The sequence below is a fragment of the Sturnus vulgaris genome, unplaced genomic scaffold (assembly GCF_052056855.1).
Source record: "Sturnus vulgaris isolate bStuVul1 unplaced genomic scaffold, bStuVul1.hap1 Scaffold_195, whole genome shotgun sequence".
Taxonomy (NCBI): domain Eukaryota; kingdom Metazoa; phylum Chordata; class Aves; order Passeriformes; family Sturnidae; genus Sturnus; species Sturnus vulgaris.
The window spans coordinates 5,803,005-5,827,891 of NW_028276170.1; the positions used below are offsets into that span (position 1 = coordinate 5,803,005).

Genomic DNA, 24,887 nt, shown 5'->3' on the forward strand with positions numbered 1-24,887 from the left:
CCAGCCCAAGGAGCTGCGAGGAGGAAAGACCCTCCATGAGCCGGGAAGGCGGCCGGAGATCCAGGCAGAGCTCAGAGCTGGTGGAGAAGCCTTCTGGAGGGGAGAAGCCCCACGAGTGCTTGGAATGTGGGAAGGGTTTCAGGTGGAGCTCCCATCTGATCCGGCACCAGGTGATCCACACTGGGGAACAGCCCTATGAGTGTGGGAAATGTGGGAAAAGCTTCAGGGACAGCAATTACCTGATGCAGCACCAGGTGATCCACACTGGGGAACGGCCCTACACCTGCTTGGAATGTGGGAAGAGCTTTGGGTGGAGTTCTCACCTGAGAAGACACCAGCGCATCCACACTGGAGAGAGGCCCTACGAGTGTCCCAAGTGTGGGAAGAGGTTTCAGACCAGCTCCCATCTCCTCAGACATGAGCGGATTCACACAGAGGAGAGGCCCTTCTGCTGCCCCGACTGTGGGAAGGGCTTCAAGCACAACTCCCATCTCGCTGTCCACCGGCGCATCCACACTGGGGAGAGGCCCTACGAGTGTCCTGAGTGTGGGAAGAGCTTCTCCAGGAGCTCTCACTTGACCCGACACCAACGGAGGCTCCACTAAGGGAAGCCCTGTGAGTGCCCCGAGTGTGGGAAGAGCTTCGTGCTCTGCTCCAGCTCCATCCCCCATGGGAGGATTGGTGTTGGATGATCCCCAGTGACCCCCGTTGGGCAGAGCCCTGGTGATCCGTGGTCCTGGTGATCCGTGTTGGGTGGGGGGAAGGGGCTGGAGAGATTTCTTTCCCTTCTCCTTGTGCTGCTGTGATTTGGTTGGTAATAAATTCCCTCGCGGTGCCCAGGCTGTCTCTGGTGCCGGTGCTCGGTGCTCGGGGCGGGATCTCTCCTGTTCCTTCTTTCAACTCTCAGGCCTGTCCTCAGCCAATCAGAGAATGCGATGAAGAAGATTCAGCCAATCAGAGAGAGCAGCTGTGATGTTGCCGGGCAGACCCGCAGCACCCAGTGTTCCCCACCTGGACCCCACCCTCCCCGCCCAGTCACGATCCCCCCGCGGGGTCCCCCCAAGTCCTTTCCCAGTCCCGCCCCACAATAAACGGGACGGGGCGAACTGGGAAACTTTACTGGGAACACTGGGAGCAGCCGGGCTGGGGCAGAGTGACAGCAGGGCTGGGGGGAACACACGACCCCCCCAAAATCAGCGTGGGGACGGAGCGGGGGGGTCCCGGCCGCACCCGAGGCCATGGGGAGGGGCTGCAGCAGCTGCTGGGTCAGGAGCTCTGTGGGCAGAGAAAAGGGGGTAGCACCTGACTGGGGGCCCCATGGGGAGCGCACACGCTCCAGGGTCAGAACACGACGCCCGGGACCCTCCCCTCACCCTTCTCGCACAGGTAGAAGCCGAGCCCCAGCTCCAGGAAGATGAAACCCAACACGGAGCCCCCGATCCCCATCAGCACCTTGCTGCGGGCGGTGTCTGGCGGCATCTCTGGGGGTCCACAGGAGTCAAGACCTCCCAAAATCTCTCACAGACACCCCAAGCTACTCCAATCACCCTCCCAGTCACCTCTAGCCCACCCGGGACTCCTTGAATCCTCCTCCCCATCTCTTCCCAGCCTCCCCAGGACCCACCAACTCTCCTTCTGTCCCTCTCAGGATCCCATAATCCCCTCCCAATTGGCCCCACCACCTCAGGACCCCCAAACCCTCTCCCTGTCCCTACCCAGTCTCACCAGGACTCACCAGAACTCCTCCCAGTCTCTTCCCATCACAGCCAACCTTATTCCAACCCTTGCTTTCCAGTTCCTGATCTTTCTCCATCCCCTCCAGGCTCTCTCAAATCCCTCCCTGTTCCCCCCAGCTGATCCCAGTGTGTTCCTACTCTGTCCCAGTGCCCCCCAGTGTGTCCATCTCACTGTGGCCCTCGAGTTTCCAACCCAGCCCCGGCTGCCTGCTCTGCTCCATGGATTTCTACCCTGCTGAGATCCAGATGAGGTGGTTCCAGGGCCAGCAGGAGCTCTCAGGGCATGTGGTGGCCACCAGGACCAGGACTCCAACAGGAGAGGGCTGGTGTGGCCCTGAGAGGGACTGGGAATGAAATTGGAGAGAGTGGGGGAACACTGGGAAAGACTGGATTGGGGCAATGAGAGAGAGGGTGGAGGTTTGGGATTGAACTGAAAAGGACTTGGAAAGGACTGGAGGAACGGGGGGGTCATTGGGGGAGAGGGGAGAGATTTGAAGGGGCACTGGGAGGGCATTGGGAGAGAGGATGGAGTTTTGGGAGTGGAGTTAGAAGGACTGGGAGTAGACTGTGGGTGGAATGTCTGTGGACTGAGAGGAATTGGGAGGGACTCTGGTGGCACTGGGAGGAACTGTGAGGACACTGGGAGAGACTGGGATGGACTGGGAGAGCAACCGGAGTCACTTGGGGGGAGGGGCAGGAGGCCCCGGGGATGGGCACAAGAAGGGCTGACGTGTCTCGGGTGATTCCCAGGGAGGTTCTGAGGGGCTCCAGGGTCATTCCCAGGCAGGGCCCGAGGGGACACGCTCTGCCCCACGCTCACCTCTGCGCTCCACGAGGAACGGGCTGGACAACTCGTAGTTGTGCCGGCAGTGCCTGTCCAGCGCAGCCCGTCTGTACTCCATCCATTGCGGGTCGCTGTTCCAGTGCCTGGCAGCCTTGTCCCCAAAGGAGGTGTCCCCACGTGCAGCCCCACATCGCTGCCCAGGTGCAGGAACTGTTCCCGGTTGGAGATGTTCCTCTCCACGAACCTCAGCCGGTCGGTGCCGTGAATGAAGTGACACTCGGACTAAACCATCTCCTGGAACAGCGCTGTGTGTGCAGGACACAGGTCCGGGGGTGTCCCCCCAGCAGCCCCCCAGCAGCCCACAGTAGCCAAGAGCTCTGGGTCCCCGCCACACGCCCCATGGCCAGCGCTGGGCAGGGTCTGACACCTCCCCCCTGTTGGAACCCTGGAAACTGAGGGGTTTGGGCTTTATCTGCTGACAGGCATTGACCTCCAGGAAAACACTGCTTTTGACCTGAGGCTGTGAAGAAGCTTTCCAGAATTGTGTGATATAACTGGGATCACTGGTGTGTAGTTTGAATAGAAGTGTGTAATGTCCCACGGTGGAAAACTTAGAATTTGGGGTTTTAGAATATATTAATACATATAAAACAAGATGGAGGTTTTAGGGTGGAGGTTTCTTTCTTTTTCACCTTCTTCACGGGTCTAGGTGGTACTTTTGCATTCGGATAGAAAATTCCACATTGCAGGTCACAGGTGATTGGTTGTTGGGTTAAAAGTAAAAAGAATTGAGGTGTCCGTTCTTAATTGGACAAATTGGCCCTTAAAAGGCCTTGTAGAGAGAGAGAGAGATACGTGTCCATTTTTAGCCTGTTAGCTAGAAGTGCTGTAGAACTCACTGTAATATTGATAAGAATTAATAAACATCTGAGTCCAAACACGAAATTCCGTCTCTCGAGCATTTAATCCTGACTCTGGAACAACAAAAAATAAGATAAAACGCGATACTCCCCTCCCCAAATTCTCCTGGCGGGGGGCGCTGGGGGCGGGGCGCGGGTGGAGTCCAGGTGAGGAGCTCTGGGCGCTCTGGGACTGCCTGAGGAGTCATCAGCGCCGCGCGCTCTCATTGGCTCAATTATTTTGGTGCCTTCTCTGATTGGCTGAGGAGAGGCCCGGGAGTTGAGAGGAGAACCGGGAGAGATCCTGCCCCAGGCTAGCGGTGGAAGAACATCCAATTAACAAGGCATGCAGATCATTTCCCAGCGGTCGCCACACTCCTGTAGGAACTAAATGCACCGAGGATCTCACGAGGGTCACCAACTCTCTGGCGGCCAAATCCAGCCCTGCGCTCCCTGCGGGTGCGGGCACTCTGGGAAGGGCTCAGCTGCGGGTCAGATGGCCGGAGAGTGGCTTGGTGGTCACCTCGTGTGTGAGGCAGTGATGGGCTGGGGAGATGCGTGGACACTGCACATAATCACTTCCAAGCAAAAATCATTCCAGGAAGGAGTAACAGCTTCTGACAGAGACCAAGTGTTGCCACCAGGTGCTCCTGCCAACAGCCGCCTGCAGAAAGGAGCACACACACCAATGCACGTGGGCTTTGACTGTCCTCTGGCAGAGAAGTCCCCAGGGGACACAGGTCTCTGTGGCAGGAGCAGGCACCAGCATTGGCAGGCCTTGGGGGCGGCAGGTCTCCTTTGGCAGGGACTCTGCCCCACCTGCTGATTTCACTGCTCCCATGACTCAGAGCAGCATTCGTGCCCTGGGCCATACGTCCCGTGTCTGTGTCACACTCCTGTGTGTGTGACGGCCACCCAGCACCGGGTCTTGTCCCAGAGCGGCCCTGGCAGCTGCTGTGGAAGGCCCCGATGCCCTTCCTGCTGCAGCTGCATTGGCAACCGTGGGGGCTCCTTCTGCTGCCCTGAGCAGGCAGAGCAGAGGAGCATCTGCTTGTTGTTTGAGCCATTCCTAAAATTCCTGTTGGGCTCTCCTCGAACCTTGGGGGAACGTCTTCCTTGCAAGCTGGGCCACTTTGGGGGGGGGTGGGGTGGGGTGGGGGTGTCCTCAGGGCACGTGGAGGTGTGTCCTAGGGCTCTTTGTGACACAGTGCACCGTGGTCACCGTGCAATAGGAAAGGGACAGAGCGTACAAGGGTGACCCTTTGTGACACGTCGTGACATAGGTGCTGGCGGTGACACGGCCACACCACAGTGCTCGGTGCACTCGTCGGGACAGGACGGAGAGAGCGGTGCTGTGAGGAGCCCCCACACAGCCAGCTTGTTCCCTACTGACCCGGAGCTTTTCCAAAGCGTTTCCTCTGCAGGTGACCTCGAGGACAGACTGCAGGACACGGTGTCCTGTAGCCTTCCCAAAGCTTCTCTCTTGCAGGTGCCTACAAGGCACAACTGCAGCACTTGCTCATCTGGAGCTTTTCCAAGACATCTCTCCTGCAAGCAGTCCCAACTCCATACACTGACATGGAGCAGACACCACCCAGAGTGCCCAAGCTGGCCTGGGTGAAGGAGGAGGAGGAGGCTGCAGCTCCCTCAGCACAGCAGCCTGAAGAGCTGGAGCAGATCCAGCTGCTGCAAGAGGGTGAGTAGCAGAGCTGGGCCACAGAGCTGGTGCCTGCAGCCAGCTTAGCCCCATCCCATCCCATCCCATCCCATCCCATCCCATCCCATCCCATCCCATCCCATCCCATCCCATCCCATCCCATCCCATCCCATCCCATCCCATCCCATCCCATCCCATCCCATCCCATCCCATCCCAACATGCCCATGGATAGGACAGAAGAGGGGCTGGGGCTGAACGCCCAGGCAGCCACACCCCATCCCTGGAGCATCCCAGGGCTGTCCCTGCCTGGTAATGCAGGGCTGGCCTGTGTTCTCCAGCCTCTCCCACAGCCCCTCAGCCCTGGCTGCGCTCGCTCTTTGCCAGGTGCCGCCATGGACCTGACACAAGAGCAGGACCCTGCCCGTGGCCGCTTCCGCAGAACAGCGCAGGTACTGCAGCCATCCCCACCTGGGCTGGGCCTGCTGTCACTGCTCAGCCCAGCACCGTGCTTGGAGCACTCCATGGATTCTCCCTCTCTTCCTGTCCTTCTCCTGCAGATGATCTATGAATTCATCATGTGCATTTGGTGGGAAGAGACCACCGGTGTGGGCACTGGACTCTTGGCAAACTTTCCCCTCTTCACTGCTGAGACCGGGGCTGCCATGCTGGATTTGCTTGTGGAGAAGGGTGTCTCCAATCCAAAGCAAGTAAGCAGCCTGTGGCCAGGAATTGTGTGGCGCCTCAAGCCAGCTCTGCTGGGTTCCTTCAGTCTTTGAGGCCCAGACCAATAGGGTAGGAAGGGCAGCACTTCTCAGGGGAAGCTGGGGAACCTGCTGCTCGGGCAGGTGTCCAAGTCTCCCCGGGCCTTCTGCAGGTGCCAGCCATGGTGAGGTACATCCACAAGTGGCTCACGGCCAATGAGTCTGCTGGGCACAGGCTGGACAAGGCCCTTCTGGAGCTGACCAGGGAATACCCCTGCGATGTGCTGATGACTCTCTTGCGCTGGGCCCCATCGGGTGACAGGTACGGCAGCCCCACCTGCCTTAAGGATTTAGGGTTCCCCGGCCCATTACCCTCTAGAGCCTGTCCCTGGTGACTGCCAGACAGGGAGACAGTTCCAGGAGCCTCTGGCTCCTCCGTTTGCCAGTGCTGCCATGTCAGCCCCTGAGCATGCTGCCACGCTCCCTCCCTGCCCCTCAAGATGCCTGCACCCCCGTGGGCTGGCTGGGTGCTGCCAGCGAGGGCCGGTGGGCAGAGGCAGGGCTGACGGCCAGCGCGGGCCCCTGCAGCAGCCCAGGCCACAGTGCTGTGGCCCAGACCCCCCTGACACAGAGCTCTGACCCCACAGAGCTGCTACGGCCATGTGGGGAGTGATCATGTCCTCCACTGGGACTGCGGAGCCGGCGCTGCAGATACTCCTCAATGTGCTGAACGCCTGGCCAGTGGACAGTGTGTACACCTCCGATGGGGACAGCACAGGAGTCTTTGCCCTGGCTGTGAGTTCCTGCAACTGACCTTGGCTTGCCCCTAGGCCACCTCTCCAGCAGCTAGCTCTCTGTCCTCCCCCCAGCTGCATCTCTCTGCCTCAGGCACTGCAATGAAACCTGACTTAGGGGCAAGGTTCAGGGGCACCAGGCTGGGTGACCCCGCGGTGTCTCCCCCGGCCTCTCCCTGGCATGCTCGGACCCTGCCACACGGATGTCTTGGCACTGAGTGTTGTCTCTGGGTGGTTCATTCTTTCCAGGCAACCGTGACACTGTGGAGGGTCTTCAACCTGACCTGGTGCCCACCTATAGTGTTGGAGTATTTTCCCCGTCTCTTTCTGTGTCTGCTCTTCCAAGTTTACATCAGCGCACTGGATACACCAGAGGAGGTTGATACCTTCTGGAAGGGGTGCCAGGAGCAACTGGGCCTTGCCACCAACCCCCAAAGGTGCTCCATCCCAGTCCTCCCAGTGTCCCCATCCCTTTCAAGGCAGGAGCCAGGGCTGCCAGCATCACCTGGGCTTTGCTCTGCACACAGGTTTGCGGTGCAGACCCTGAAGGTCCTGCTCTGCCGAGTGCAGTGTGAGCGTGTTGTGGTAGCCATGGAAGGCAAGGCTGGCTGGGACACGCTGCTCTGTACTGACACCCACCACTATGCAGTGGGACTCCTGGCCAGGTGAGACCCCCTTCTCCCTGCTGCCCCCGGCACTTGTGCCCAGGGTGCCCCACACAGTTCCCATGGGCATGGGTGAGAGGGCTTTGTCACAAAGAGACGGACGAGCAGACTGGAAAAGGCTGGCACAGGAGGGTGCCCGGGAACAGCCGCCTCCCAAAGCGCCCACGGGGGGCTTGGGAAAAGACCAGAGCTCCGTGGGTCACTCCTGGGAGAGCTTTGCCCTCTCGGCTCAGGGGCAATGATGCCTTTTCCCCCCCACCAGGGAGATGCGCTGTGTCTCCATGATCTGGTGTTGCAGCTTCATCTCCTGCCTCTTGGAGCTCCTCAGCCAAGACATTTCAGACTGGCAGCTGCCCGCCATGGCGTTCCTTGTGGAGGTGAGCCCCATGGGCAGCACAGCTGAGCTGCCTCCCACCTCTCTGCCCTCTCACAGCCGCAGCTGCCTGGGACGGTGCCCGTGCCCTGTGCTGCTGCCTTGGCTCAGCCCTGTGCAGTTCTGAGCTCCTGCCAGCTGGGCACCCCGGTCACTGCTTTGTGCCTTTCAGGTCCTGGACCTCCTGGACATCAAAGAATGGGGTGACAGCGTCCTGGAGATCATGGCAAGGCGCCTGCAGAGCACGTCCAGGGAGATGCGTCGCCTGGTGCTCAGAGGCCTCGTGCAGCTCAGCAAGGACCCCTCGATGGTGAGAAGACAGCAGCGGCTGAAGCTGTGCTGGCAGCGTGGGGCTGGGGAAAGCAGCCCCTTGGGCTTGGCTGGGCTTTGGGAGCTGTGGCAGCTGCTCCCAGCTCTCCTGCATTGCTGTTCAGCTGCCCGAGTGCTTCAGGACAGCCCTTCGGCCCCTGGGCTCCACGGCAGCAGCAGCAGCAGCGTGGGCTTGCCCTGCCTTGTCTTCCATGCAGAGCATTAGAATGTACAGCCTGACAGAAAGCCTTGCGGACCTGTTGCGGGATGCAGATGAAGACATCGTTGAGATGACCGTCGCGGTGCTCAGCTTTCTGCTCTCGCACAGACACCTCGCAATACCCAGCCCCATCGCCCTGCGGCTGGCTGGCGCGCTCTGGCCACTGCTGGACAACGTAAGGCTCTGTGCCCCCAGCCACGGCCACTGGGTGCTGCCCCCAAGTGTGGAGCCCCGTGGATTTTTGGGCCTGTGCACAGAGGGGCCTGGAGCAGCTGATGTGGAGGGCTTTTGCTTCCTTTCCAACAGGACAACCGCCATGTGCAGCTGCTCTCCATTCGCCTCTTCCAAGAGGTGATGAGGTTGGTAGCGGCCAAGGGTAAAAAGCCCCTCAAGATGCTTGTGAGCAAGAGCCTGCTGCCACTCTTCTTCAACTGCCACGATGAGAACATGCGTGTGGCAGAGGTGAGGACTCCTGGGCACTGCTGTCCTCCTGGCAGGGGGCTCAGCTGTCTCCCTGCACCCGGGCACCTCATGGGCTCCAGCCTCCTCCTGGCCTTGGCACAGGGAGGCAGGTCCTGTGCCCTGGGCTGCGGTGCCATCTCTGGGTCTCTGCTGCTCTGCAGGCCTCTTGTGAAACGCTGCTTTCTGCACTAAGCTTCCTGAAGAGGAGAGATCTTGAGCACCTGCTGATGGCGGATCAGATGTGGAGGTTTGGCGAGTGCTTGGTAAGAACGCTGCTCCCTTCCCTGCGCTGCCCACGCGGGCTCTTCTCCAGGCTCCTCTGGCCCCAGGCCAGGAGCTGATGGAGCCCCGAGCTCCATCAAGCCCGCGCCTTGCCGGGCCCTCTGCCCCGCTCAGGGCTGTGCGGGCAGGGCAGGCCGGGGCCAAGGGACAGAGCCCGCGCCAACCCTTCCCTCCGTGCCCTGCCGCTCTCTCCAGCTGGCACAGGACAGGAGCCGAGCGGCTGAGCTGCTGCGCCAGGCGCTGCCGTACCTGCGGAGCCCACAGGAGCCCCTGCGAGAGGCGGCCCTCAGGTTTCTTGGTGAGCCACAAGCCCGGCTCCCTCCCCGCCCCGCCGCAGCTCGGCCCCAGCCCCGCCTGCTGCCCCGGCAGCGCCATCCGGGCCGGGGCTCTGGAGCCCCGCCTGCCCTCGGCGCCGCTGCCGCCCTCTCGCAGCCGTGTCCTTGGGCGTCAGGATGCGGCGAGGGCCGGGCCTGAGCCCTGCAGGGGAAGGCGCTGCTGTGGCCGCAGGGCTGGCAGCGCCGCTGCGGGGCAGCTGTGCGGCTGGGGCCGTGACAGGCTCTGTGTTGGCAGGGATGGCCGGGCGGTTCCTGAGAGAGCAGCAGCGAGAGTTGCAGCTCATGTGCAGGGGTGAGTGAGGCCAGCGGGCTGTCAGCAGGGGCTGGGAGGGCTCTGCTCCCTGCGCGCACGAGGGGCGGCGTGGGCAGAGCACAGAGACCTTCCAGGGGCCTGCGGGAGTGACATTCGTGGCCAGCGCCTTCCAGCTGATCCTTGCTGTCTCCTGCTTCCTCCAGGCCATGGCAAGAGCTGCCGTGTGGGAGGGATGGGGCAGGAGGGTCTCCCCAGGTCCCTGCAGATGCAGGCTCTGACTGTGGCTCTGTTCTTCTCTCTTCCAGCCCTTCAGGACATGACAGATGACACCAGCCCTGCCATCTCATGCCTGGCTCTTCAGACTCTGTACATCAACAGAGTTGTACAGAGCATTCCCTCCTCCCGACTCCAGCAGATGCGAGATGGATTCCGCCGGCTCTGGAAGTCACGGCCTTCCCTGTGTCGCAGGGGCTGGTTGTCCTGCGTGAGCACTGTGGAGAACTGATCTGGGAGGCTGCGTCTGCTGGGGCCACCAGAGCCTGCAGGGAACACCTCTGCTCTGCAAGCACTTTGTTTCACCCCACTGTAGGATTAGTTAATTGCTGTTGTCATACACAGAGGTCCAGGATCTTTCTTTTGGTGCCCAGAGTCTTCAGGCCCATGGGGAAGAGGGCAAAAAGGGTGCTTGTGCTCGCCAAGTTGGCCAAGCGTGCGGTGTGGAAGGGAAAGTGGCCAAAAGGCCCTTGGCCTTTGGTGGTTCTGTGGAAGCCTTAAGGCTTCTGACAGAGCGGGCGGGCAGAGGCCGGAGCTGCGGCGGGGATCCCTGAGAGACCGGTCCCTGGAGATGGCCAGCACCCCTCTGCCAGCCTGGAAGCGCCATCTGTGTCCTGCCCGTGTGTTGCTGGCTGGATTGCTGAGGGCTCTGAGGTGCCTCTTGATGCGGCTCCTCTGGAGCTCCTTCAGCAGCCAGGCAGGCCTGGGGGAGGCGTGGAGGGCACGGGACAGTGGGAGGCCATGAAGGGCTGCGGTGCTGCCAAGGCCTGCCCGGAGAAGGCAGACCCCACTAAAAATTCTGTCCCATCTTTTTTACAAGCCCCCTTAAGGTACTGAAAGGCAGCAATCTGGTCTCCCTGGAGCCTTCTCTCTTCCAGCATGAACACCCCCAGCTTCCCAGCCTGTTTCCAAAGCAGACAGGCTCCAGCCCTCACATCTTTTTGTGCCTCCTCTGGACTAGCTCCAACGGGACCATGTCCTTCCTGTGTTGGGACCCAGAGCTGGATGCAGTACTCCAGGTGGGGTCTCATCAGACCAGAGGGGTGGAATCACCTCCTTCAACATTCACTCCTTTGGATGTGTCATTGCTGGCTCATGTCCAGCCTCTCATCTAGCAGCACCCACAAGCCCTTCCCGGCAGAGCTGCTCTCCATCCCTTCATCCCCCAGGCTGTGAGATCAGCTGGGCTGGGACTGTGTCACAGCCCTTGGACAGAGCTGCTGGGCAGGATGAGCTCCCTCCCAAAGAACATAGATCCCACTCCCCACAAAATTCCACGCTGGACATGAGGTCACAGCAGGCTGTGAGGTCCCAGAGGTGCCAGAGCCCCGTGGTTGCACAGCACCACAGGCACCGAGCAGTCAGGCCTTGAGCACAACTGCTGCGGCAGCAGCGGCGGCGGCGGCAGTGGTGCTGACATTGGGACAGCGGTGTCAGGACAGCGGGGGCAGCAAGAGCTGCGGGACTGGCACAGGGCAAGGCACCATGGCCCTTGCTCTGCGCCTCTTCCCCCTGCTTCTCCTGGCACTGGCCCTGCCTGCCAGGGCTGCCCAGGCAGCTCCGTGGAGAGCACAGGGAGCAGGTGAGCTGGGGGCCTGGCTCCCCTTCCCTGGGAAAGCGCTCCCTTCTCCCCAGGAAGCTTTGGGGATGGTTTTCCATAGGGCTTTAGGGAGGCTTTCCTCAGTGGGAGGGAGAGAGCCAGAGTGGCCGTGGGCTGCCCTGATATCCCCTCCAGGGATGTTGAACAGGGCATGGAGAGAGTGTGCAGAGTGACCAGAGCTACCATAGAGCTCCTCAGGCACCTCTGCAGCTTTGGCCATGGCCATTCACATCTGGTTCCCACAGCCTCACCCTATGCATACACTTGAAGTGCAACTATTTTGCTCGAAGGTCTTCCAAAAGCCAAGAGCCAAGACACAGGAGACCAGAAATCTCTGGAGGCAGCCAAACATCTGGACCAGATGCTAAGTGATCTGGAGAGACACCGTGGTGGCTGCATTTCCCTTCCTTGCACTGCCCAGTTCCCTAAGGCAGAAGGGGATCCCAGCACACCATGGAAATGCTTCTGATCTGTGCTCCCTTCTAGGTGAGGTTCCTGGGAAGGCTTCTCAAGGAAGTTGGATGGAAGATGATTTGGAACTCTTGGGAGCTTCTGCAGGTAAGTTCTTAACTTCCCCTCACAACACAATCATTGACAACCTGGCAGAAACCAGGTGACAGAAGCTTGTGTGGCTGTTGAGTTACAGGTGTGTCTGCAGGGAGCACTTTGGCAGCTCCAGGGCTGGATGCTGTGTCCAAATCCAATTCCCATAGCAGGAGTGAGTAGTGTGTACCTGCTGACCCCACAAGCTGAGCACTGCTTTTGTGGAATCCATCCACATGAAGTTGAATTACTTTGCTCTAAGATCCAACAACAGGCAAGGCCCAAGAAACAGGAAACAAGAAATCCCTGGAGGCAGCCAAACTGCTGGACCAGACACTGAGTGATCTGCAGAGACGCCGTGGTGGGTGCATTTCCCTCAGCCTTCTCCTGACACTCAGCAGCCGGGGGCTTTCTCTGCACATCTGGACACGCCGTGCCCGGCACAGCGGGAAGGGATCCATGGCAGCCTCGCTGTCCCACTGCTGCTGTCACAGCCTGCAGGGCTGTTTCCCAGCCTGGCCTGCCTGCAGCTTCTCCCCAGCCTCTGCAGGAAGGCCTTTGGCATCATCTGACAGGGAGCCCAAAGTGTCCCACAGGCCATGCACATCCTGAGATCCCTGAAATTTCCCGGTCTCAGGGTAGATCAGGAGGGGTGGCTGTTTGGAGGAGGGAGGGCCCCGTGGCAACCCCAAGAGCCTGGGCCTTTTCCTGATCCTTATCCATGTCTTTGACAAATATTACTTACTGAAGATGCCCCCTCCCCAATGGGGAATGGTTCCATCTGATCCAGCTGCGCCTCTTCCTTTCTCCAGAGGTGGACCAAAAGGCCTTGGTGAAGGCAGCACTTCCTGGAGGAAGCAATGGCTCCGTGCCAGCCCCTGGTACACAAAGGGAGGAGATGCCAGGCAGAGCCACAGAAGGTGATTGCTGTGCCAGGCTCAGCCAGGCTGAGCAATCCTGCTGGGATCCCTCCGTGGGAGACACCGCCCGAAACCTGGGAGGGGCTGCAAGGGGTGACCATGGTGGGGAAAGGGCAGAGGGGGAGAGCAGGGCTCCAGTGTGTCCTGACAGGGCCTGGCTCTGTCCCCTTGGGCTGGGGGAGCTGTCACGGGGCAGGGAGGGTCGGGGCTGGCAGTGGCTGCTCAGGGATGGGTTGGGCGCGGCTCCCTGGAAGCAGCGACTGCCCAAGCAGCTGCGCTGGCCCCGGGCTCTCCTCCCGGCCTCCTGGGCTTTGTTGGGTGGCACAGCCTGTGCCAAGGGGTGCCAAGGTGCCTGCAGGCCCCAGCTCTGGGGCAAACAGAGAACGTCCTGGCCGTATGCAGCGAGCTGCCAGCTCAGCAGTGGAGCACAGCACGGGCTCACGCTCCCCATTGCTCACACAGATGTTATCCCTGAAACAGGAATAGATGCTCAGGATCCAGAGCGCCTTCCAAGAATTGTCTGCCCCCAGGATGTGCGCTGGTCCTGCATGATCGGCACAGTAGTGACAATGTTCACTGTGCCACTTGTCCTGCTCTGCTGCTATTTTGGCATTCGGAAGCTCTATCAGATAGGACGGTAAGTTGCTGATTTTTCTCCGCAGTTTTATTAAAACTCTGCTCATTGCATTGGTAGCCTGGCTCATGGTCATGCTGCTGTGGAGCTGTGGCAAGTCCCTGTTGTCCCAATAACTCTGATAAGGGTTCTGCTGCTGCCCAGTGCTTTAATTGGCCTCTTAATTGCTGGGCCTTGTCCCGGGGAGCCCGCTGGGGCTGCAGCCAGTGCTGGCTCCCACTGAGGCTGCGTGGCCAAGAGCAGCCCCAGGAGCAGCGGCAGAGGCAGAGCAAGTTCACAACAATATTTGGGAATGCATTTCAGGATGGGAATGTGGTTATTTAGCAGCTCATGTAAAGTTTCATGGTAATAATGATGTTACAGGATGAGCAAATTTTCTACAATTCAGTGTTTAAACAAATCCAACCTGATGGAGGTTTGGCTTTGGTCTTGAGACTTTGCTCTGTGTGTGAGCCCTGTTCTCGACTGATTTTGGATTCACTTTTGGGTGAAGGCTCATCCCAGCCCTGACCCTTGGCAGCTCTGGGCTCAAAGGGACAGCTGAGGCTGCACTGCACATGACTGGGGTGCAGGGCTCCATTATCAAAGGGCTTTGAGAAGTTTAAATTACTGTATTTTTACTACATGGTTTTGTTTATGAAATTATTCCACTTTTTTTAAACTAAGCTTTTAAAAAATTTATTTTCTACTGTTTTTCCAGTTATTTGATATAGTGAATTATGGTATAATTATCCAATGGCTGAATTAGAAGACTGTAAGTACTAGAAAATGAACTAATTTTTACCTTCTTCTGTCTTTCACAGACTTATGCTGGTTTGATGTGACCAACAGAAGAGGTTTTTGCTTGCTTTGAATTCAAACAACGAGCAAAGCTGGAACCTGTTGAAATGAGTCTCTTGACTTCACAGCTAAAGCAAACTGCCAGGGTTCTTTTTTTTCAGCTTTGGGTGGGGATATAAAAATATACCAGCAGCATATACTATAAATAAATATATACTAAATACATAGCAACAAATAGTCCAGTAAAGTAACTGATCTAAATGAGGGGTTTGGTCTGTTTGCTCACTAAGCCCTGAGTTCCTCAGAGCTGCAGCTCCCTGCTCTCTGTGCAGACAGAGGCTGGCTATGGGTGACAGTGCTGTGTCTGGCCTGGTGCACACCAGCTCCACACAGGAGCTAAGGGATTATCCTTGCACACTCCATCCTGGAAGAACCGAGTTCATTGATGAATCTGATACAATTTATGGCATGGCAGAAAAAAAAAAAAGGTTAGAATTGATTCCATTCCAAACAGTTTACATTTTGCTGTGTGTAATGCAGATCGGAACTAGAAGTTTCCTATTCATGCACAATTTGCTGTCTGAGAGCCCACAGTCCTCAAAGTCACAGGGCCTTGCAGAGCTGTGTGTGAGATGACTTTAAAAACAAAAACAACCTTTATGTGCAACACCTGTCTTCAAAACTTTACAATCCAAATCACAAGCTGATTCCTACTGGTAACTGGAAAAAACCCCAACCAAATAACAAAATGGAAAGTGTGACCCAACAAAACAGGCAAACAAAACAACCAGCAAGAAAAAAAATCAAAACCCATATAAAAACCCCCATAAATCCAGAAAAATATAAAAATCAGGTGAAGGAGGCAACGATCAAAGAGCAACAAATGGGCAGAGGAACTACAGAAAGGACAGATAATTAGAAAGGACAGATAATTACAAATGACAGGTAATCAGTGGCTATGGCACCAAACTAGCCAGGGGGATCTGAGATACAGTTCCCACCCTTCTGAATACAAAATAAACAGAAAATAAATGATGATGATTGTGAAATGGGACTCTGCATGTTTAGCTTTAATATATCCATTGTGTGTAAGTTCTGTTTGCCTTGTTAAGTCACATCCTCTGGCAAAGGTGTTTTTCTGTCCAAAGAAAAACACTGCAGTGGAAGAGGAGGCAAGCCTGGAAAATATTAAAAGCAAGAGCTAACAATAAAGTACTTGTTTTTAATATGTTGGTTGCTGTTTGATCATGGGTTTTTTGTCTGTCTTTGAAAGCAGCCCCTTGGATGATAATGCACGTAACAAGTCCTTTTTAAAGGGCTGTCTTTGCAAAACACCTGCCAATTTTGAGATGCAAGACAGAAACAGCTTCCCTTGGGCTACAGCTGGAAGGGCTTAAAAATGTGTTCCAGGAACTCGTGATATGACAGAGTCTGATTAACACAGTTTAATGTATGAAGTGCAAGATGTAAGTTATCAATAAAATACTCAGAGTGTACTCTAACTTTGGGGTCTGTGACTCGCACTGGTGCTGCTTGGGAACTGTTCCTCCTTCCCTCCTCCCTCATCTCCCTCATCTCCTCTTGGAGGCTCACAATTACAGCAGAGACATGAGCCTGCACTGGGCCATTGATTATACTCTCAAAATTTCGAAGATTGTTGCTTGTTAGCAACAGAACCCACTGTCTCTGTTATTATCAGCATTAATTGTTGCAATGAAGGTGGTGTATTGAGATGGCCCCGGGTCTGCCAGATTCCACAACATCTGCCCTGTGCACCTGACCTTGTCAGGGCCATTGTCATGCTGTCCATCCCTCCCAAAGAGCACCTCCAGCACTGCCACTTCTCTCAGCTCTTGGATCCCTTCCTCAAGGGTCTTCCAGCACATTCTATGGTGGTGCTCCTGCATTCTCTCTCTGTGGACAAACCTCTCTCTCACACTCATTAAAGGCACTCCCAGAAGGAAATGACACCTGGCTCCATTACAAATACCTGGTCCACACCTGAGTCCTGGGTCAAGAGTCCCAAATTCCTTGCCTCAGGACCATCCAGTTGCACACCTGTACCCATAAGGTCTCACACCTGCAGTAACCAGGTGGTAAAAGCCTCATGGCCTCGTCACTCAATGTCTTTTTGCAGAGTATGGAGACTTTTGTACGACAGGGACTTGGTGATGATCTCAACCTCTGGCTCCCCTGCTGGTTGTGAGGGCCCTCCTTTCTTATCCTTATTTTCTAGGTGCTTTGTTTTCATCTTAGACTTCTTTGTTTCCACAGGGGCGACTATTGCTCTCTGTGAGTGCCCTTGCAGTTCAGCTGGAACCTGAACAGATGTAATGTCTGTGGGTTCCACTGCTGCACCATCAGACTCTCCCTCTTTTAGGCAGGGGGAGTTTCTCACCAGCTGGGGCAAGGTACTCCTTCAGCATCTGGCCCATCTCACACATCTCCTTCACTAAAACACCCACCCAATCCGGGTGTTTCATTTCTGAAGTGGGCTGTGGGGCAGGGTCAGGCTCTGCAGCAGCATCCCAATTTCCTGGGGTAGGTATCAGGGTTGTTATCCAAATCAATCTCCCCTTATCTCTGAATGTTAAATAGAACAGGTTTAACAGGCATATCAGCAACACCAGCCACTGTAAATGCATTAGCATTTAGAGAAGATTTGAACCCTTTGAAGCCTTTGAAAACTGGTGGGGTGGACCTAAACGGTGGACTGGATGAAGGGAAGGGAGAAAATTTCCCATGCTATTTTCCTCACAGTAAGTACCATTATTGAAGTAACCCCAAAACCACACAGTTAGAGTGCAATAGCTCTGAACCCACGTTGCCATCTTCCAGAGGAAGTTAAAAACCCATGAATTCCTCACCTTATCAACCCACAAAATGAACTGGATAATAGTCACAGTAGCCTTACTGATAGGACCCATGTTCAAATAAGGGCCTGCAAATGGGAGAGATGTAGCAGTGACCACGTGCAGCCCAAACCAGGGTAAGCTGGACAACATGGTGCCACCTAAAACACAAAATCAGGTCACTCAAGAACTGTTATTGCTTTTCCAGCTTTTCCACTCAATGTCCACAGGTTTTACCGTTGGGTGCCAAAATCACTCCTGATTTGAATAAAAGACAGGTGTGTGCTAGGGAAAGCAGGGCCTTCCCTTGAAATGGAGGAAGTAAATCCCTCCCTCTGAATGAGTACAATTTTGAAATTAAGGGGCTCTCAGGCCAAGATATGGGGACAGGAATGACAGTTCTTTACTAGTATATCTAAGAAGGCAAACAGAACAACAACTCTGGAATCAAGAACAAGCAGAACAGGAACCCAGTTCCAGTCCTTCTGGGCCTCAGGCTCTTTTCCCCTGTGCTGCAGTCACCGTCACCGCTGGCAGTGAGCGCTGGCAGATTCCCGGTGGACGGGGCAGACGATCCCGGCACCTGCAGGGGCTGGGGGTGATGGCAGCTGTGTCCCAGATGGGAAGGGATGGAGGAGAGGCAGGATGCTGGGAAAACAGCAAGCTGAAGCAGGAGGGCGTCCAAGCAGGGCTGCGGGGTCCAAAACAGAGAGGCAGCTCCCGGCGTTGGGATGGTGGGGGGGTAGCAATGACCTTTCTGCTCCGAGAGCCAAAAGCGAGCGAGAGCCAGCAACTGCCCCCCACCCTCCTTTACCTGCTTCCAATCTCACCGTGTTCCCCCTTTCCCTCCCCCCGCCCTCCGAGAGAAACTCCCAAAAAAACAGGGATGCTCTCCCTGGTGCTGGGACCCAACCATCAGTGCTTCTTAGCATGTCAATGGGAAAAAAATTCCACAGGCAGAGAGGAAAGGAAAAACCAACCCCCAACAGACGCTTATCCAGTTCTTCACTGATTTGAGGTTTATCAGCTGTTGCAGACACTGGGATGATGGTACAATGTTTTAATGTTTGGTAATAATCTAATTTCACAAGTGTTTTTAATTATATCTGTTATCGGAAATGTTTTGGATGGTTGTATCAGAATTATTCCCAGTTACTGTAAGTTTTTGTTTTAGTACATGTATTGTTTTGTTTTGAACTTCCCTTCATGTTCATGGCAAGAGTCATGCATGCTGTTTTTAAAACACGGAAGGGGGAATTAGCTCCTAAATTTATATAATTATAAATTTTTTTTTGCAATATTTACGCCAAAAAAAAGTAAATTTTTTTTGTAAGGCTCTTCAATTGAATGTACAAAGTCAAATCAATTCATTAACTTAAGGAGAAGGTATGCATGTGTTTTTGTCATCAACAACTTCAAAGTAGTCACCTGTTCATTCAGCCAAACATCAATTGCCTCCAAGAAAATGAAGCCCAGTGAGAAGAAAAAGAACCTAATCACCATGCAGCCTTCGTGGCCAGAACAAAACCAGAAGCAGGACTGCCAAGACACGGCTGTGTCTGGAAATTTACAGGCAAATTGCCAACAAAAGCCTTGTGTCAACATCATGGTATAGTGTTCCTACTAACCTTCTTCAGTTATTCCCTGTTCCAGGATCCAAGAGCACATTCAGTGATGTCAAAGATCAACATTTCCAGCTAATGGACTATTTGGACTTTAAAACAATGGTCATTTATTCCCATTTCCCTAGGAGACATTGGACATTATTCTTTTGTTTTCTCATGCTGTGAAACCCTGTGTCAATGACATGATAGAATTTGCTAAGTTTTGTTGATTGTAATCGATCTTTTATGTATCTTATCCCTTATCTAACAGATAACCTTATCTAACCATATCTAACAGTAATAAACTTAATGAGATAACACCCTCACAAGAGAGAGCTATTTTATCATCAGAACATATGAACCTTCTTTGAATTAATGAAAAAGGGTGAGATGTTGCAGTCAGGTAGACAAATTATAAAAGGCTTCATAAAATCAGGTCTTGCTCTCTGCTAAATTAATAGCTAGCCTGTCACTTCTTCTATGTGCAGCTAAGTTACTTGCTTGTTCCCATGTGAAAACAATCTTCAGCATGAAAACAATTAACACAACAAGCTATTCTGGTAAGAGAACCATTTGCACCTGCAAGAAATAAGAAATCTGTCCTGCTGGGGACAAGGACGTTCATTCCCTTCCAGGAGCCCAATGCCCGGCTGGGGCTCCAGGGCAGGGGGTCCTTGAGCAGCTGCCCCAGAACCTCCGCCAGGGTCTCCCAGCGCAGCCGGAGCCGCTCGGCCTGGGGTCCCCAAAGGCCTCAGCGAGCCCCAAGTCCCTGCCAGGAACCCTCAACTCCCTCCAAGCCAGCATCCCCCACAGCCCCTGCAAGTTCCCCCCATGGCACCGGCCGTGGCCGTGTCCCCACATGTCACTGGCCATGTCCCACCATGTCCCCACCCATGGCTGTGTCCCCACCATGTTTCCATCCCTGTCACTGTCCCCCACATCTCCATCCATGCCCGTGTCCCCCCATGTCCCCACGAATGGCCACATCCCCCTCCATGTCCATGTGTCCCCATGTCACTCTCCATGTCTGTGTCCCCACCATGTCATTGTCCCCCCATGTCCCCACCCATGTCTCAGTTCAGTGTCTTTATTTTTAGCCAGTGTTGGATGTTTTAAAGGGATGAAGAGAAATGAAAAGCAAATCAAGGCCAAAATAAAAGAATTTCTGTGTCTGTGCGAGCTGAAGATCCACGTGCTTGGGAGGGAGGGAAGAACATTTTTGGAGGAGTTTCCACCCCACTGTCTCCAAAATCTTGGTCTTTGCCCCAGTCAATCACCATTTGGCTCCAGAAGATACCCTAGAGTAATAGGAAATCAAAATCCTGGAATCACTGAGGTTAAATGTAGTAGTTTTGGTTTATTAATTTGAATTTTTTTGTTGTGAGAGAGGATTAAGAAGTAGACAAAAAACAGGTTTTACTTTAAATGGTATAAAGAGAAATTTTATTACTAGAAACTATAAGAAAAAAACCTTAGAAGAAAACTTTAGGCTACAGCTTTTTCTTCAATACATTTTTTTTAATACTAAACACGTACAAAAACAACTTAGTCTACCATCTCTAAAATAGTTTTTCACTCATTTACTTGAAAGAGGAGACTTTTTTTCAGTCTATGGAGATTTCTTCATAAGAAAACGGATTCTTCTTGTTTTGATATTACAGTGATTAGCTTCCCAGGAGAATGGAAATCTGATTACTATCTAAAAATCCTTTATACAGACTAACAATTTTTCTCGTAACTTTTATTGAGGACTATATTAACTTCTGATGCACAGTTTAAGGATTATAACAGTTTAAACAAAACCTTACTTCATTTTTGAGAATAGAGTTTTTTCCTTTTTGTTTTATTGGGGGGGACAGCAGGGGTTTTCTTATTATTTAAACCTAGGAGATTACTGCAATTTTAACATTTGTTTACTTTAATATTAATGCTTTTCTTTATATGTACAGTTGGAACAGTCATATTCACTTCAAAATATTTTTACATGTTTTAGAGGAAACAAGAGTTTTTTCTCCATAGTTTAAAAAAAAGAGAAATGTTAGTTCATGACTTTTCTCCATTCTTTATTTCGAAGCTGACTATTCCTTTTGTTTGATTTCGGTGTTTTTATATTGCTTCTGTGCGTATCACTATTTTGGTGGGTTTTTGGTTTTGGTTATTTGGGGTTTTTTTTTGTTGTTTTGTTTGTCTGTTTGGGGGGGTTTTTTGTTTGTTTGTTGTGTTTTTGTGTTTTTTTCTACCATCCAACACCGATCCTCCCATGGGGGATGGAGCTGGAGCAGAGCACGAAGCTCTTCCCACACTCGGGGCACTCACAGGGCTTCCCTTAGTGGTGACTCCGTTGGTGTCGGGTCAAGTTAGAGCTGTCTGAGAAGCTCTTCCCACACTCAGGACACTCGTAGGGCCTCTCCCCAGTGTGGATGCGCCGGTGCCTGATGAGGGTGGAGTTGTGCTTGAATCCCTTCCTGCAGTCGGGGCAGCGGAAGGGCCTCTCCTCTGTGTGAATCCGCTCATGCATGAGGAGATTGGAGCTGCTCTGAAACCTCTTCCCACACTTGGGACACTCGTAGGGCCTCTCCCCACTGTGGATGCGCTGGTGGCTTCTCAGGTGGGAACTCTGCCCAAAGCTCTTCCCACATTGCAAGCAGGTGTAGGGCCGTTCCCCTGTGTGGATCACCTGGTGCTCCATCAGATGAGAAATAGTCCTGAAGCTCTTCCCACATTCCCCACACTCATAGGGCCGTTCTCCAGTGTGCATCATCTGGTGCCGGATCAGGTGGGAGCTCCAGCTGAAACCCTTCCCACATTCCAAGCACTTGTGGGGCTTCTCCCCTCCAGGAGGTTTCTCCACCAGCTCTGAGCTCTGCCTGCATCTCCGGCCGCCTTCCCGGCTCAGGGAGGGTCTTTCCTCCTCGCAGCTCCCTGGGCTGGGTTTGCAGCCCCTCCTCGTCCTGAAAGATCTCTGGGGCTTTTCCTCCTCCTCCTCCATCTACCCACGGCATGGGAATGACAAATCCTAGTTTGAGGGGAAAAAAAAAAAAAGAGCACCTTGGGCTGGGGGTTCCTCCTTCCAAAGTTCATCTCAGGAAGTCATTTGGCATCTTGTGTCTATAAGAACCTCCAAAACACCACGATTCAGCACAAAAATTATCCAAACATCAAGACATAGATCAAACACTCCCCAAAAAGTTAGTTTCAGCCCAAATCCCCTCCAAAATATAAAGATTCAGCCCCTGCAAAAAACCAAAGCACCAACATTTAGCCCTATAAAGCTCACAAACAGCAAGATTCAACCCTGTGAAAATCATGGATCATCCTCTTCGGTCACTTGCTGCATATGGGGGGAGCAACGCTCCTGGGGCTGTGGGAGAGGCTACAGATACAGGGAGGGGTGGAACATTGTGCTGCTTCTCATTTCTGACCCTCCTGCGGTGTCCCTACTCTTCCTCACACTCCCGCCCATTATTCTTCTTTCTCCTGCACAATCCCACCTGCTCCTCCCACGTGCATAATTTGACCATTTGGTTCTTCAACCCTGCTTCTCCTTCCCTTCTCCTGCTGCCCCCAGGCCCAGCACCCACTGCCGGCTCCCTCTTCCCCCCAAACCCACAGCATCCCAGCGCAGGGGCAGCCATGGAGCTGGGGCAGCTCGGGCTGGGGCAGCGCTGGGCTCTCGGCCGCTCCCGCCCGCACTCGCTCCCCACTGCAGCCGCTGCCGCCACCACAGCGCGGGGGGGCCCGGCCTTGGCGCTCCCCCCCTCCCACCTCCCCAAATTCCCCTGCCGGGGGGCGCTGGGGCCCGGGCCGGGCGCAGGTGGCTCCAGGTGGGCAACGCTGGGAGCTGCGGCTCTGCCTGGACACTGCTGCGTCATCACCGCCGCGCGCTCTCATTGGCTCAGCGCTGCCCGAGGGGCGGGGCTGCACCAAGCCGGGACACCCTGCTCCAGGGGGGATGGCCCCAAAACGGGGGACCCCCATGCAAGGAACAACAGCAAAGGGTCTCTACAAACACAGGCTGCGAATCCGCTTGGACACAGGGCCGGGGACGTGGACATAAGGAACGGACAGCAGAAGCCATCAGGGTCAGAAAATGTTATTAATTGACCACACAGACTGCTGCTCAGCCAAGGTCCTGCTCAATTCATGAACTCCCAGAGGAAGAACAAACACTTAACAGAGCCATGAATATCGTTAGCTATTCAAAAGTGGGGTGCATATTAACGGGGGGGGGGGAATACAGCAGGTGCATTGGAAAGTCTGTACCTCTCAAGAAGTTCAGCCAATGGGAAAAGAGAGAGGGAGATGCAGCTGGGAAAATTAGGATGAAAAGGATGCTCTGTCTACTAACAATTGCAGAGACCCCTTGGGAAATGGCCCATGGACTCTCCCTTTTTTTTTGAATGAAATTACTTTTACAGGACTCCTCTGTCTTCTTTGTGCACAGAATCCTCTGGTGATGTGAATTTTCCCACACACCTTGGGACTCGACCGGAATTCCTTGCCCCGTCCGGGGCGGGGGGGCAGTGAATGGAGCTGAAGGTGCCTCACTCAGTTTGGGTGATCGGCTCCCTTGGGTGGCTGCGGCGCCGGGCATGGATTGGGTACCCGAGAGTGACCAGGAGACAGACGAGTGACAGATCAGGGGGGCTGGGAAGAGTCGGCAGCCAGAGAGCACTGAAAATCTCAGCAGTGACTACAGTGGCATCTTCGGGGACTAAACATGGCAGGGCACCCATGGAGGGTAGAAAGGGAAAGCCACGAAGGGATCCCGGCAAAAGGGATGATGATCCCAAAATATCTCTGAAGGGTCCCTTGCGAGCATGGTGAGGGAGTTTGCACATTCTCCCAGAGGTAATCACGGACATGGACACCTAGGGAGTCAATAACGGAAGTCCAGAAGGGATTTAGACAACAGGGAATGGATGGTGTTGGTGTGCTGGGAAGGGATTGGGTGAAGGGGAGTGTGCAGGAATATGGTTCAGGAAAGAGGCAGCAGGAAAAATCTATGTGGGAAGAAAATGGATGATGGAAAAGAGGAGGAAGAGAAAAATACTGAGGATGGGGATGTTTTTCAGCAGGCTCTCATCCTCAAGAGTTGCCAGCTGATGCAGATCCTTTGTATCCCCGGTTGCCAGGACAGGCACACAAGGAGGTCAGGATTGCAGGGGGTTTCTCTGTGCTGGGCAGCGGCAGGAGCGGGCGCAGAGGGGCGGCACCGGGAGCACGGGCTGGGGGCCTGTGGGGAGCTGCGGGGCCGGGCCGGGGCTGTGGGGCAGCCGGGGCTCAGCGCCGGGCGCTGCCTGAGCCCAGCACCCCCCGGCAATTGCAGGCCCGGCAGTGGCCCCCGGCCCCCAGGAGGCTGCGGGACGCCCCGGCCGCTGCCCGGCCCCGTGGAGCTGCCGGCCCTGCCCGCCGGGGGGGCCGCGTTTGGACACTGCGGCAGGACAGGCACCGGCTCTGGGATACGGGCTGGCCACGGCAGCCACAGCACAAGGAGCAGCACGAAGGAACAGCTGGGAAATGGGCATTGGACGTGCAAGCATCCAGATTAGCTTTTAAGCATTTTGTTTGGGTCAGTGCAGAAAGGAACGATTTAGCAGAAAGCTCAGCAGCTTTCAGAGGATGAGCACCCCCAGGCACTGAGGGGGCTGCAGGAGGGGCAGAAGAAGCCCCTGGAGCACTTGGTCACAAAGGCACAGCAGGGGAATGCAAGAAGGGAGGAGGAAAAGGCCAAGGGGAAGGCAAAGGCCATGGCAGAGTTTCTACAGCCCCTGAGGGATGAACCCCAGGGCCCAAGGGGGCCCCAGCACCCAGGGGCTCTCACATCCTTACACCATCTTCAACCAGGTGCCCTCCTCACACTGACACCATTCAGGACTTGATGGCAAAGATGCTTTCTGGGGATGCCCACTCACACAGGATGGTAAACTGGATTTTGCCTTTGAGTGGGAACAAGAGGTAGAAGGGAAAATGGAAAAGACCTGGACGGTCCTTCTGCAGGGATGCACGGAAGCACCAGCCTTATTGGGGCAAATCTTGCAGAAAATATCATAAGAATTTATCCCTAGGATTTACCTAGGAATTGGGTTAATGCAGGATGTGGATGACTTTCCCCAATCAGGAGGACAAGAAGTGGCAGAAGAAGCCTCTGTGAAATCGCTGAATGTTCAGGCTAAAAAACATCTTTGAGTATATGAAAAAAAGGAGGAA

General features: G+C 54.7%; 1 protein-coding gene across 1 annotated transcript in view; it reads right to left on the minus strand.

Moving 5' to 3' along the window:
• Positions 1-24,887, minus strand: part of LOC148218027 (uncharacterized) — a 775,474-nt gene that overhangs the window by 643,640 nt on the left and 106,947 nt on the right. Inside the window, 1 exon segment of the mRNA XM_088158035.1 lies at positions 21,221-21,436. Within this exon segment, the coding sequence (XP_088014161.1) occupies positions 21,221-21,436 (216 nt within the window).